The sequence below is a fragment of the Hyperolius riggenbachi genome, chromosome 11 (genome assembly GCF_040937935.1).
Source record: "Hyperolius riggenbachi isolate aHypRig1 chromosome 11, aHypRig1.pri, whole genome shotgun sequence".
NCBI classification, from domain to species: domain Eukaryota; kingdom Metazoa; phylum Chordata; class Amphibia; order Anura; family Hyperoliidae; genus Hyperolius; species Hyperolius riggenbachi.
In genome coordinates this window covers 221,794,430-221,809,509 of record NC_090656.1, presented here as the reverse complement: position 1 = coordinate 221,809,509, position 15,080 = coordinate 221,794,430, and the positions used below count along the sequence as shown (strand labels likewise).

Genomic DNA, 15,080 nt, shown 5'->3' with positions numbered 1-15,080 from the left:
AAAAAGCGACAGCTTCTCTCGGAAGCTGCGCCTTTTCTGGTCGTTCTCTCCCCGATGCGTCACTCTAAGCGTGTGTTACGCTTAAAGTGACGTCATGTAAACAAACTCATGGCCGCCATCTTGTGGCCAAAAAGTAATACTACAACTGAAATGAAAAATAAATTAAAATGAACACACATTTACATTATAAATCTATTGTTTACCTCCCACCCTCCCAAAATTACCCAAATAAAATGTTTACTATAAAAAAAAAAAACCATTACAATAAAAAAAAAACATGTAAATATTTACCTAAGGGTCTTAACTTTTTAAATATCAATGTAAAGATGAAATATTTCTATTTTTTTTTTAATTTTAAACTTGTTAATGGTGATAGATGCAAAATGGAAAAAATGCACCTTTATTTCCAAATAAAATATTGTCGCCATACATTGTGATAGGGACATAATTTTAACGGTGTAATAACCGGGACATATGGGCAAATACAATACGTGAGTTTTAATTATGGAGGCATGTATTATTTTAAAACTATAATGGCTGAAAACTGAGAAATAATGAATTTTTCCATTTTTTTCTTATTCTTCCTGTTAAAATGCGTTTACAGTAAAGTGGCTCTTAGCAAAATGTACCCCCCAAAGAAAGCCTAATTGGTGGCGGAAAAAACAAGATATAGATCAGTTCATTGTGATAAGTAGTGATAAAGTTATAGGCTAATGAATGGGAGGTGAACATTTCTCACGTGAAAACCACGGAACCTGAATGGGTTAACAGGACTGCTTGCTTTTTTAGGATCGTGTTTTTACCAAATATGTTAATCAAAATTGATTGAGGCCCTAGTTTCTGACTGATTTTTGTTTAATGCAATGCTATATGGAAAAGTATAGCAACCTCTATGCTCCATCTGCTGCAAGCATAGCATCGTCTGTACGTGATTCCGTGTAGATATGGATAAATGCCTCTCCAGTGGGGTCTTTGCTTGGATTCTCCCCACTTTTCCCCTCTTGCTGTGGATGCTGCAGCCCCCATCATGGCCAGCGTCCCCCCTAACTAGGAATTCCCCGACTTACACGCGTGTTGGAAGGGATCCTAAGCAGACAGCCGTTTTACTTTACATTTATATCTGTTTTACATTACACTGACTGGAATTTCCCAAGAAAGATGGGGAAAATATGGTGTTTACATTAATGCTACAGCCAAAGTAATAGAGCAGCCTGGAGCATAAATAGCAGGACAGCCAGTGCAGCAGGACATCCAGACTGAGGAGCGGAGCTGATCACTGCACAGGTGAGACATCTACATTATTATAATGAATTTATAGAGCACTGACATATTCTGCAGCACTTTACAGTGTACATAGTCATGTCACTTACTGCCCTTAAGGGAGCTCACACTCTAAACCCTGCCATAGTCTAATGTCCTACCATATTATTACGATGTATTTATATAGTACTGACATCTTCTGGGGCATTTTACAGAGTATATAGTCATGTCACTGACTGTCCTCAGAGGAGCCAACAATCTAATCCTACCATAGTCAGTCTAATGTCCTACCATACTATTAATATGTATTTCTACAGCTCTGACAATTTCTGCAGCACATTTCAGCGTACATAGTCATGTCACTGACTGTCTTCAGAGGAGCTCACAATCAAATCCCTACCATAGTCTAATGTCCTACTATATTGTTATGTATTTATATAGCACTGCCATCTTCTGCAGCATTTTACAGAGTACATAGTCATGTCACTGACTGTCCTCTGAGGAGCTCACAATCTACTATCATAGTCGTAGTCCTATGTCCTACCATATTATTATTATTACCGTATTTTTTGGATTATAAGACACATTCCCCCCCCCCCCCCCCAAAGTAGGGGGGGAAAGTTGGTGCCTTATAGTAAAATTTTGTGACTGGCACTGCCCTTCCCCTAGTCCCCTCTGGTTCCAGCTGTCCCCTGACATCTTCCTCTCTGCTGTACACCCCCCCCCCCCTCTGTTATCGATGTCCCTATCCCATCATGTGAACCCTCTGCTTTCCTATGTTCCTTTAACATAGATACGGAAACCGCTGCAGATTACCAGCAAGTACCGGTATATACACAACCAAGAGAAGTGGCCACAGCTTCACATATACCTCGTCCATGCTGGTGTCCTTTGCCCCCGACAGAGAACGCTGCCGGTTACAGGCAAATTTTTTTCACAAACACGAGAAGGAGCCACACAGCTTTAGAACGCAATGCCCAATGAGCAAGGGGCGCTGACCAAGACTGCCAATCACAGCCCTCTCTGCTCACTGCATCCTCCCAATCATCAGCCCTGATGATAGAGCCCTTGTCCCGCCCTCCAGACTATCGGGAAGGCTGTGATTGGCCGTCTCGCGCAGCGCCCCCTGCCTGATTGGGCATTGCGTTCTGAAGCTGTGTGGCTCCTTCCCGTGTTTGTGAAAAAACTTGCTGGTAACCGGCAGCGTTCTCTGTTGGTTTTGTATTTTAATACCGTACAAAATCTGTGCAGGGTAATTTCACTTTTCGCCACTAGATGGCGATAGACACTCCTTGGTTTACAAGGCAGTGTATTAACGTTAATGAAGTTAAAAAATAAAACGTTACATTCTTGTGAATGGACAATGGCCTCTGATCGGGGTCATGTCCTTTCATCACAGGCATTGCGATTGGATCAGAGAAGCTTTCTTTCGCTGACAAGGAGAACCTCCGGGGTGCACGGGCTGCAGCCCACGTACCCGGGCGGTACCGCTGCTTGCAAACTGGATGAGAATTCTCGTCCAGTTTCCCCATAGCTGTGCTTATGTGGACAAAAATACTCGTCCAGATAGGCTTAAGTGGTCAAAGCATTTCTCTTTCTCATCTCAAAATGTTGGGACTGCCAACCCATACCGGGTTGGCAGTGGCCGTTACGTTCCCTGTAACAGCAGGAATGTAGTGCAACGCTTGGGGAGAGGAGTACCACACGTTAGCCGTGCGTAGCATTGCATACAGTGAAGTATACCAATGTTCCCCAACCCTGTCCTCAGGGCCCACCAACAGTGCATGTTTTGTGGCAATCCACACAGGTAGATAATCAGCTCTGCTGAGACACTAATTACCCCACCTGTGATTATGTGTGGTTTCCTGTAAAACATGCACTGTTGGTGGGCCTTGTGGACAGAGTTGAGGTAACAATGAAGTATACAGTCAATAAAAATGTATGCTTCACTGTAAATGCGTGCATTTTGCAGTAACGCACAGCATGCAGCGCATTATGATGCCACGCGGCGTTATATCAAAATGCAGCTGCCCTACTGAAAGAGACTCCGTAACAAAAATTGCATCCTGTTTTTTTATCATCCTACACGTTCCAAAAGCTATTCTAATGTGTTCTGGCTTACTGCAGCACTTTGTACTATCACAGTCTCTGTAATAAATCAACTTATCTCTCTCTTGTCAGACTTGTCAGCCTGTGTCTGGAAGGCTGCCAAGTTCTTCAGTGTTGTGGTTCTGTGATGCATCTCCCCCCCTCCAGGCCCCTCTCTGCACACTGCCTGTGTGTTATTTAGATTAGAGCAGCTTCTCTCTTCTCTCTTATCTTTTACAAGCTGGATAAATCGTCCTCTGAGCTGGCTGGGCTTTCACATAGTGAGGAATTACAGACAAGGGCAAAGCTGTTTGCAGGAAGAAAAGAGCAGCCTGAAACTTCAGTGCATAAGAGATGCAGGGGGAAAGAAACACACAAATTGAGATTCAAAAGGAAGGCTGTATACAGCCTGCTTGTGTATGGATGTATTTTCTATGTGTGGACATACTGTACATCAACCTACTTCCTGTTTTGGTGGCCATTTTGTTTGTTTATAAACAAACTTTTTAAAACTGTTTTTAACCACTTTTAATGCGGCGGGGAGCGGCGAAATTGTGACAGAGGGTAATAGGAGATGTCCCCTAACGCACTGGTATGTTTACTTTTGTGTGATTTTAACAATACAGATTCTCTTCAAGGTTGCACAGGTCCTGTATTGCAGTGCAGCAAGCCACGTTACAAAGCGTCCTCTATGCCTTACCGCAGCGCAAGACTGTGAACGTGGCCTAAAACTGACAGTGAAGAAACCAGAAAGTTCTCTCTCTCCTTCCTGCAGGAGTCATTTGCTGCACTTGCTATATTCATAGAAAGGACTATAAAGTATACATGAAGCACAAAATCTTGCAAATCTTCTGGTACAAAAATATCCAAAAATCTTTATTGACACAAGTACAAAATTCTTTTTGTTAAAAAAAGAGAAAAAGATCTCTATAGGATGTTCCTCATCTGCAGATATAATCACAGGAATTTCAACAATAATTGGTAGCAAAGGCTTAAAGAGGAACTGTAACATAAAAATATCCCCTGGGGGGTACTCACCTCGGGTGGGGGAAGCCTCCGGATCCTAATGAGGCTTCCCACGCCATCCTCCATCCGTCAGGGGTCTCGCTGCAGCCCTCCGTGGAGTCCGGGCAGCGGTGACGTCATTATTTACCTTCCTGGCTCCTGCGCAGGCGCTCTGACGGCTGTCGGCTCCGAACTACACGGAAATACCCGATCGCCGTCGGGTCCGCTCTACTGCGCAGGCGCAAGTTTCCTGCGCCTGCGCAGTAGAGCGGACCCGAATGAGATCGGGTATTTCCGTGTAGTTCGGAATGGAAAGCCGCCACAGCGCCCCCGCTGGAGCCAGCAAAGGTAAATATTGAAATGACAGTCGGCACAGTCGCCGGCTGTTCGGAGGGCTGCGGAGAGACCCCCGTGGGACAGAGGACGGCGTGGGAAGCCTCATTAGGATCCGGAGGCTTCCCCCACCCGAGGTGAGTACCCCCCAGGGGATGTTTTGAATGTTACAGAGTCTCTTTAAAGCATTCAGCAGAGTATCAATGGGCATCAAAAACAAGATTCTAAATAGCACATTAATAGGCTATAATTCATGAACAGGCTGTCGGTAAAGAGAATTAGTGCGGGAAAACACCGCTGGCGAATTTTTAGACTTCTGGGTGGGCATTCATAAAGATGTATCCATGTGCGGAAGCAGTGCGGAGATTCCCCAAACTAAGCTGGCATTAGGCAGGCGGAGACACGGAAGCTGCCGAGTTGATACATTTCTCCGTGTTCCGCTCTGCTGCAGCTGCCTGGGAGGTCTGTGTGTCTCCATTCACTTACATTGTTATCACCACATCAGAGGGAGCGGTACTTCCCGACCTCACACCGCTTGCAGTGATCTTCATGAATGAACATTTTGCTACATTTGTACCGATAATCACCGCACAAGGTGGTGATTTATCACTCTGCTCGGTAGTGTCATTTTTCCATGCGGAAAGAGCCTTTATGAATGCTGACTTTGCCGAGTGGTCGGTAAAGTCAGCTGTTTTAAGCATTTCCGCATGCGGAAATGCTTTATGAATGATAGCCAAAGTATCAATAAGCAAAGAACCACACCCTAGAGAGAATTCAAAAGAGGAAAAATATAGACCAAGTGTGTTCCACAAGACCCAAATTTAGGGCCTCCACACGACGTCTAAGAGTACAGAAAAATAGTCAAAAGATATAGGAAAACATAATCTAAAGGAGATCATAGCAACTACAGCAGAAGACAATGAACATCAGCACAATAATCGCATGTGAGGAAGATGCAAGGCGGTCACATAAGAGAAATAGAATAGCCATAGCCAAAAGGAGCCTATACAGCAACCACACAGGGCCTGTAAATATTGGTCCCAATGTGCTGTATTGGCAAAGGAATAGGCACCTATAAATGTGGCAAAAACAGACTAAACCAGGTATGTCAAACCGGTCCTACGAGCGCTGAGATCCTCACACATTTTTGACACAGCTCAAATGAATTTGTGGTTCTGAATTAGGAAAGGTGTGGTCCATCAGGTAGAACACATTCATCTCTTTCTCAGTCCATCCTAAACACTGGCATGGATCTGGCCCTCCAGGCTTGGAGTTTGACACATGTGGACTAAACAGATCTTATAGATAATATGTAAGAAGACATCATTTGCTGCACTTAGCAGGAGGCTTTGCTATTGAATTTTCACTATCAGGAATAAACCAGTGACTGACAGCGGGGCTTTCCGCACTGAATGTAAAATGTTCTCTTTGTCTCCCCATACAGGATAAAGACACTCACTGAACAGAATGAGGGCTTCACTCGTTATGCTGCTATTGGGTCTGGCTGTTGCTCAGGCGCAATTTGGTTGGGTGAGAAACTCTCGAAGATTTATCAAAGAAGCTAAACTAGGTAAGTGGATATTGTGCGACATCATCCATTATAAGTGTGGCCTTTTTACAGCTTGTGCTCATGAAGAAGTACCACGGGGGTTTGAACAAGGAGTTTAGAAAGTTCTAGAATTGTTTAGAATTGTCTATGGAGCGGTGAGAGTTCTGTCACTAATGAAGTCAGGCAGGAGATAAGAAAACAAGAGGGTAGAGGAGAAAGAGCGCTCCGATAGTGCATTAACTGAGTATTTTTATGACACGCTTATAAATATCGCACTTACGATTAGTAGATCTAAATTGCACCTTGCTACAGCCCGCAGAAGGTCCTCTCAAACTGTTACAGCCTGGCCAGGGCTGGCAGTGTGGATGGAAGATAGGAGAGTACATTTTGCTGCCGGCGAGTGGTGCACAGGATGCCGTCTGACGTCACTACCGGTTTTGGCGCGTAACCACGCCTTCCTCAGGTGACGTTATCGGCTAGACGGCTTGTATTCATAGAGCTGCGTCCCTAGCTACAGCATTGCCAGGGGGCATGAATTAAAAAGTTATTCTTTATTGAAAATGAATTAACTCCCTAGCGTTCTGGACGAGCTAGGCTGCGTGCTTGCTGCGTGTCTTACCCGATCGCCACCGATCCGCCGCGATACAGGGCCCCCCCCAGCCGAGACCCCGTGCGCTGCCTGGCCAATCAGTGCCAGGCAGCGCTGAGGGGTGGATCGGGTCTCCCTGTGTCGTCACGACGTCGATGACGTCACCGACGTCACGACGTTCGTCGCCATGGTGACGGGGAAAGCCCTCAAGGAAATCCCGTTCAGAACGGGATTTCCGGACGGGCCATTGCACCGGCAGCGATCGGAGGGCAGAGAGGGACGCCGCAGGGAGGGGGCAGTGTTCTCCTCAGGCTCTTTCAGCCGGGTGCTCCACCCGGCTAGTTTTGATGAGCACCCGGCTGTCATTGGCTCACCTCCTCCTATACTATAAGCAGAGTTGCACCAGTCCTGCATTTTTTCATATTGCGCCACCCGGCTACTTTTTCATGCCACCCGGATGGAAAAAATTTCTGGGGAGAACACTGGGGGGGGGGGGGGGAATCATGTAGCTAGCCTAGCGCAAAGTGCAAAGAACGTTCGCAGGAATCAGAACACCAGGCAGGTTAAACACACCTTTAGTGTTATCAGTTCTATAGGAATCAATTGCAAACGTTCATTACAAACTCTGCCGCTGAAAATATGCAAACTTTCAACCTTGTATAACACAATACAATCAACAGCACCCAGCGCCGATATTAGCTAGAATGCAATATCGTATTTCCAACTCCAGGCCATTTTAAATGTGGCTCTGTATGTAAAAACATTCTTTTCCATAAAAAAACCTTATATGGTAATCATTCTTTAAGATTTTTAGGAGATAAGAAAACCTCTGTGAGTGTCATTCTCATCTTTAGTATATTCTTATGTGTTTCAGGCACACAGGACATGATCAGGGCTTATCAAGACATGAAGAAGGCAGACACTAAACATTCTGACCGCTATTTCCACGCTCGGGGGAATTATGACGCTGCACAGAGAGGAAGAGGCGGGCTTTTTGCAGCCAAGGTTATAAGGTGAGGATGACATCATGTTATTAGAGGCCAAAGACACAGAAACATGTCTTGTGTGCAGTTGGTATAAACAGCGCTACTTTCTATGTAAGGTGCTCTCAAAACAAGGTACACTCTAAGGCCCCGTTTACACTTAAAGGGGAACTGAAGTAAGAGGTATACAGAGGCTGCCATATTTATTTCCTTTTAATCAATACTAGTTGCCTGGCAGCCCTGCTGGTCTATTTCTCTGCAGTGGTATCTGAATAACACCAGAAACAAGCATGCAGCTAGTCTTGTCAGATCTGACTTTAAAGTCTGAAAAACCTGATCTGCTGCATGCTTGTTCAGGGGCTATGGCTAATAGTATTAGAGGATCAGCAGGGCTGCCAGGCAACTGGTATTGCTTAAAAGGAAATAAACATGGCAGCCTCCATATCCCTCTCTCTTCCGTTCCCCTTTAATTAGTTAGTACGCATTTTTTTTTCTTCTCCATAGCAGTGCATTGTGAAAAAGATTTCAGTTAAAGCGCAGCACGGCGGCGTAGTGGTTAGCTCTCTCGCCTTGCAGCGCTGGGTCCCTGGTTCGAATCCCAGCCAGGGCACTATCTGCAAAGAGTTTGTATGTTCTCTCTGTGTCTGCGTGGGTTTCCTCCGGGCACTCCGGTTTCCTCCCACATTCCAAAAACATACAGATAAGTTAATTGGCTCCCCTAAAAAAAAATTGGCCCTAGACTATAGTACTTACACTACATAATATAGACATATGGCAATGGTAGGGATTAGATTGTGAGCTCCTTTGAGGGACAGTTAGTCACAAGACAATATATATATACACTGTACAGCGCTGCGTAATATGTCGGCGCTATATAAATACTAAATAATAATAATAAAATAATAATAATAATTAAAGAGAAACTCCGACCAAGAATTGAACTTTATTCCAATCAGTAGCTGATACCCCCTTTTACATGAAAAATCTATTCCTTTTCACAAACAGACCATCAGGGGGTGCTATATGACTGATATTGTGGTGAAACCCCTCCCACAAGAAACTCTGAGGACCGTGGTACTCCTGGCAGTTTCCTGTCTGTGAACCTTGTTGCATTGTGGGAAATAGCGGTTTACAGCTGTTTCCAACTGCCAAAAAAGCATGTAGCAGCTACATCACCTGCCAACAGTAAAATGTCACCATGTAATAAATGTCAGAATATAAATCGGGGATTTAAAAGATTTTACAATGGGCAAACACTGACTAAATCCTTTATACATAATTATTGTAAAAATGAAGCACTATTTTTATTACACTATTTTCACTCGAGTTCCTCTTTAAGTGTGAAAGGTTCTATAGGAAAACATGGGCATTACTTTGAAAATAAGTTGACCTTTCAGTTATAACTGTGAACAACCGATTAAGTGTAAACGGGGCCTATGAAATACCTCTGAAATGACTGGGCAACCACTCTAAAAAAATGTTTTTTTTATATGGTTCTGTAACCCCATATAAAAACAAAACGTTTCACTTACCTGGGGCTTTTAACGGCCCCCTGCAGATATCCTGTCCCGCGGCGTCACTGAAGACTCCTCCGTTCCCTGCCGCGGGTCACTGTCCAATTATTCGTCTAACTAGATGAACGTCACTGCGGCTGCGTGGCCGCATGCGTCCTCGCTCCCGCTCGCGTCTCTGGGAGCTTACTGCGCAGACGCAATGCAAAGTTTTCTCGTACTGGATCGGCGCATTAAGCTCCCGGATACGCGAGTGGAAGTGAGGCCGTGCAGCTGCGGTGACATTCCTCTGGGGGTATGCTGCCTAATTAAGTTGCCTAATTATGTTGTTTGGGATGGATAGTTTGCCTACTTATTTTGTTTGAAGGGATATGCTGCCTTCGAGTGTACCAGAGACGTCAAATGCTTAAGGGCCCGTTTCCACTTCTGCGGCGCGACTTCGACGGGAAAATCTCGGCAACAAATTCGCATGCGGTTGCGGTTTCGTTGCCGTTTCTATGCGGATTTTCACGCGGAATCGCTCGCAGTTTGTGCAACGCGATTTTAACCATGTCAATGCCAGCAAGCATTGACATGGTTTTTAAGCGGAAACGCACGGGGAAACGCTGGGAGAACCGCAAGACTAAAATGCTTGCGGTTTTCCTATTTAGTTACATTACCGATGCGGGTGTGCGGCGTGCGAATTCTGATGCGTCTGCCGTGCAGATTTTTTCTGCACAACAAACCGCACAGAATCGCTCACAAGTGGAAACAGTGCCATCCACTTGTGTTGTCTATGCGAATCTGCATGCAGGAAACGCATGCAGATTCGCTCTAATGGAAACGGGCCCTAAGATTTGATACTTACCTGGGGCTTCCTCCAGCCCGATAAGCATGTCTGAGTCCCATGCCGTCCTCCCGCGGTCTGCCGTTCAGCCGCGATCAGCCCCGGTAACAGGCTCAGTCACGTCAGTTGGGGTCTTCTGTGCATGAGCGGACCTCCCGCCCACATGCAGAAGACCCTGACTGACGTGAGTCTGTTACCGGGGCTGAACGGCAGACCGCGGGAGGACAGCGAGCGACGCACCAGTGCTTATGGGGCTTGCCGTATGAGGAAGCCCCGGGTAAGTATGAAATCTTTAGCATTTGACGTCTCTGGTTTCCTATGTTGTTTGGGACTATACCTTCTTTAATCATGATCTAAGATTCTAGAAGTTGTTACTGTGGAAAACAGTATATACACTATTTTAGTACATTTTAAAGAGAGTCTGAAGCGAGAATAGATCTCGCTTCAGACCTCATAGCTAGCAGGGGCACGGCTTAACGGGGGTCCCTGTCCCTTCAAATCCCCTCCGTAATGCGGGGGAGCGCTTCCGCAGTGGGGCAGGGCTAACCGCCGCAGCCCTGTCAGACGCGTATCTCCGCCTCTCCCCCGCCCCTCTCAGTCTTCCTTCACTGAGAGGGGCGGGGGAGAGGCGGCGATGCGCGTCTGATAGACGCGCTGTGAGGCAGGGCTGCAGCCGTTAGCCCTGCCTCTAGGAAGGGCTAATCTACGACCAACTTGCGACCAAGATTTGCGGGGGGTGGGTTGGGGGCTCATTGACCCTCGTGCAGCCGCGGGATAGCGGCGTTTTAGCAGGGGCACACATGCCCCTGCTATGTATGAGAGCTGAAGCGAGATTTAGTCTCGCTTCAGTGTCTCTTTAAATGGCTATTTGTATGGTATTTAGTAATGTGTGTAAATCCCATTATTGATTAGAAGCGCATTTTAAATCAACTTGATCACACTATAAGTAGATGTACGCTAGCCCTTAATGTGAGGTTAAAATATCTTGAAATAAGGCTTTGATCAATCACTCAATATACTGGTATATAGATATCAGCCTTGTTTTAGGACGAGGTCCCCAAAGTCCACATCATTTGCTTGTGATGGAAACATACAGTACTTGTGTGGTTTCCGGCCTGGAACCCAATACGCATCGCTATCGCTTTTAAATGAGTGTTTTATAAGAGATTTCATGAGCGTTTTCTGGCGATTTTGGGAGCGATTTTAAAAAGTGTCAGCTTTTTGCCAGCGATTGTGTAGCGATATGCGATTTGGAGATTTTCATTTTGATTGGTCTTTTCAATTAATTTTAATTTTTTTTACAGTGTACAGTAATTTAAAAACCCTAGAAAATCGCTCTGTATAGCGATTCATGAGCGATTACGCCAGCGTTTGTATACTTTACATTGCAGAAATGTTAACGCCGATGCAAACGCCACCAAAATGTTGCATGTCCTGCGACAGCGATTTTGCTAATCGCAATCGCTCCAGTGGAATTTGGCCCACCCATTAACGTTAGCTGAGCGTTTAGGGAAATGGCTCCCCGCTGTGTGTTTATCCTACCCCTCCCCCCCCACTTACATGTCTAAGCCCCCCCCCGCTTATGTCGCCGGGTCCCCCCTGTGTAAGAAGCGGCAGCAGGCAGCAGCTTACCTCCTCCATCTTGCCCGCGGCGATTGAAGACATCCAGCTCCTGTGTGCGGCTTCCTCTAGTGCCAGCTTCTAATGACGCATAATTGATGACGCGTCATTAGAAGCTGGCACTAGAGGAAGCCGCACACAGGAGCCGGATGTCTTCAATCGCCGTGGGCAAGATGGAGGAGGTAAGCTGCTGCCGCTTCTCACACGGGGGGGGGACCCGGCGACATCAGCGGGGGGGGGGCTTAGACAAGTAAGAGGGGGGTTAGGATAAACACACAGCGGGGAGCCAGGCACAGGGGGGGGGGGAAATCAGGCAGGAAATCCCCGACGTGGCGGCGGTTCGTATCGACGGCATTCGGAAGTCGGAGATTCCCTGCCTTTGCCGTATAAGACGCAGGGACTTTTTCACCCCATTTTTGGGGGAGAAAAAGTGCATCTTATACGGCAAAACATACGGTAAATCTACTTTTTAAGTTTTTACTGGTTTATTGTTTTTGCTCAATGACACATTCATTGAAGTATGCCAGAGCTAAAATCTATGAACTATTGACCCTTTTTATCTCTTTCCTGCTCTCAGAAGCAATTTTCTTCTAGGAAAGTGTCTAAAGCTGGGAACACACGATACGGTTTTCCCGTTCGATGCTCTGCTTGATCGTTTTGTAATCTTGATTCTCCACTCGATTCTCTTTTCTTCGAGAAGAATACCGGACATGACGGAATTTAATAATGGAACGCATCTATCTAATGAAAAAACGTAACGTGTGTTCCCAGCGTTATAGTTGTAATTTCTTATCAGTGAGGTCACACTGTAGTCTGACCCAGTCCTGACTCAGACAGGACCTGCCACTTACATACCTTGGGCTTGATTCACAAAAGCGTGATAACTCAGTTATCATGCCTAAAAACTCAGTTATCACGCCTAAAAGCTCTGCATGTGCAAACCAGGGTGCTAAGTAGTTAGCACCCTAGTTTGCACCATAGTTTACATGTGCCAACTACTTAGCACCCTAGTTTGCACGTGCAAAGCTTTTAGGCGTGATAACTCAGTTATCACCCTTTTCTGAATCAAGCCCCTGATGTTTAACTCTTTCAGGCAGAGAAAGAAAAAAGGAACACAGCACAGTTATTTGTGTGCTAGGCACTGTACATACACATGTCTATCTCATCATGTCACATGTCACCTCGGGTATCCTTTAACATTTACCATCCTTATACACAAAAAGGTTTCTTGAAATGTAGTTTACTCACTCTACATCTGTTACTATCTCTCCGCAGTAATGGAAGAGAAATTTACAATTTCATTAAAGGAGACGATAGAGGCGATATTGCAGCAGACCAATTTGCCAACAGATGGGGGCGATACGGAGGAGATCCAAACCGCTTCAGACCTAAAGGACTGCCCAGCAAATACTAGAGCCCACCTCCAATCCTCCAACCACAATGCTCAGTCCAATGTCAGCCTAACGAATAAGAAGGATCCAGTGAGGCCTGTGTCCGATAGCTGTCTCTTTCTAGATGTAAATAAACCAATAAATAAGCTACTTCATGCAAATGGCCTTCTAGTAACCCTGACAACCCCCATCTGTACATATTTATCATTTGTACAATAAAGGAGACATCTGATCACAATGTAATTCTGTTGTGAAGCTTGTTTCAGGTTTCATTTCAGCGGACCTGAACTCAGAACTTCCTCTCTGCTCTAAAAGATAAGCAGCAGCATACTAACCTTTAAAGCAAAACATTTCTTTGTTACGGCGGATACAAATGTGTCTACTACCTGCTTTCATGGAAGCAGACATATTGTTAACATCCTATGTTTACTAATTAACTCTCTGCCGTTGCAGTCAGCTGACACAGCTAAGGGATCAAATTACAACTTGTGCTTAGCCACAGATGAGGGGAGATTAGACCGGCTGAACTCTCTAAATACCGTACATACAGGCTGCATTTCTATGTTTTCAGAGTAGGGTTAACATCCTATGTTTATAAAGTAGTTGTTCTGCCAAGGCAGCCAGTTGACACAGCTGAGACTGAGATCAAATTACAGCTGTGGATTAGTTACAGATGAGGGGGGATTAGACAGGCTAAGCTCTCTAAATACATACAGGGTGCATTTCTCTATGTTTTCCTTCTGTCCTGTGCAAGAGTTCTGGTCCACTTTAAGGGGTAACGCCACTATGGTACAAACGTTTACCTTAAATAACATGCAATGATCAGCCACCACAATAAAACCACCTGCTAGATATTGTACAGGTTCCCCAGGTGGCAGCATAATAGCACTGACTCACTGAGGCATAGATTTCATGAGAAATCCCTTGGTATTTGGTACCAAGACTTTACTTCTACAAAGCGTGTTTAAAGTATTGCAAAATGAGATCCTGATCAATAATATATCACAGACTAACAGGCTCTGCCCCCTAGAAGCCTTAAGTCTTTATTCCCCGATTACTGATTGGCTCACCGTAATCAGGGGGTCAGGGGCCAATGAAATCGGCTCCTGACCAAGCTATGGAGCTCAGCAGTTTTGTGCCAGTGGGGGCGGGGAATTGCATTCCGTGCACTGGATCAGGCGGCGGTAAAATCATCATCAGGCTTAAGCAGCCACAAGTGCGGCATAGTTTTAACTAACAGCGGTCCAAAAGCAGTTAAAGGAGACCTGAGATGAAACAAATCTATATTGCCTGGAGCTCCCTTCAGTCCTTGGGATCCCTCTCCCTGGGATGCTCTGATACACCCGTGCCTGTCCCAGTATATTTCTGCATTCGCACTCTGACACCCATGTGTGGCCCAGTTAAGTGCACCCAATGGACACAGTTGCTTCCCTCGTCGCCCTCCCTGGTCATCTGTAATCTCACCTGTGTTAGCACTCCAGTCGGGGTCCACTGCCCATGCACGCCCTCCGCACTACCTGCGCAGACGCAGAACGCTCCCGGCTACCTGCCACGAATGCGCAGTGGACCCCGAATGGCACTTATAATGTCAGTGGGGCTGAAGGAAGCCCAAGGTAAGTAACATTTCTTTAACTCGCCCCCCCCCCTCCTTCATCTCAGGTTCAATTTGAAGTCCGCTGATCCTGAAGAGCATTATGGCATAGGAACTAGCTCCTCCTCCCAGAAGTGAACACTAACATCCCCAAAACGTAATAAGGTAAATGGTTCCACCTAAACCGGCCTTCATCTATGGTAGGGACATTATGACTGTGGTGGTGAGGAGATTGTGAGCTCCTCTGAGGACAGTCAGTGACATGACTATGTACTCTGTACAGTGCTGCAGGAGATGTCTCTGCTATATAAATACATAATAATAATATTTACAC

General features: G+C 45.7%; 2 protein-coding genes across 3 annotated transcripts in view; one reads left to right on the top strand and one right to left on the bottom strand.

Moving 5' to 3' along the window:
- SAAL1 (serum amyloid A like 1) overlaps positions 1-15,080 on the bottom strand; it is a 227,095-nt gene that overhangs the window by 186,518 nt on the left and 25,497 nt on the right. The window lies entirely within an intron of this gene.
- Positions 1,233-13,316, top strand: LOC137537646 (serum amyloid A-5 protein-like). Its single transcript, XM_068259554.1, has 4 exons — positions 1,233-1,284; positions 6,131-6,256; positions 7,699-7,837; positions 13,040-13,316. Exons 2-4 carry the CDS (start codon positions 6,154-6,156, stop codon positions 13,176-13,178), a joined length of 381 nt encoding a protein of 126 aa, XP_068115655.1. The 5' UTR covers positions 1,233-1,284; positions 6,131-6,153; the 3' UTR covers positions 13,179-13,316.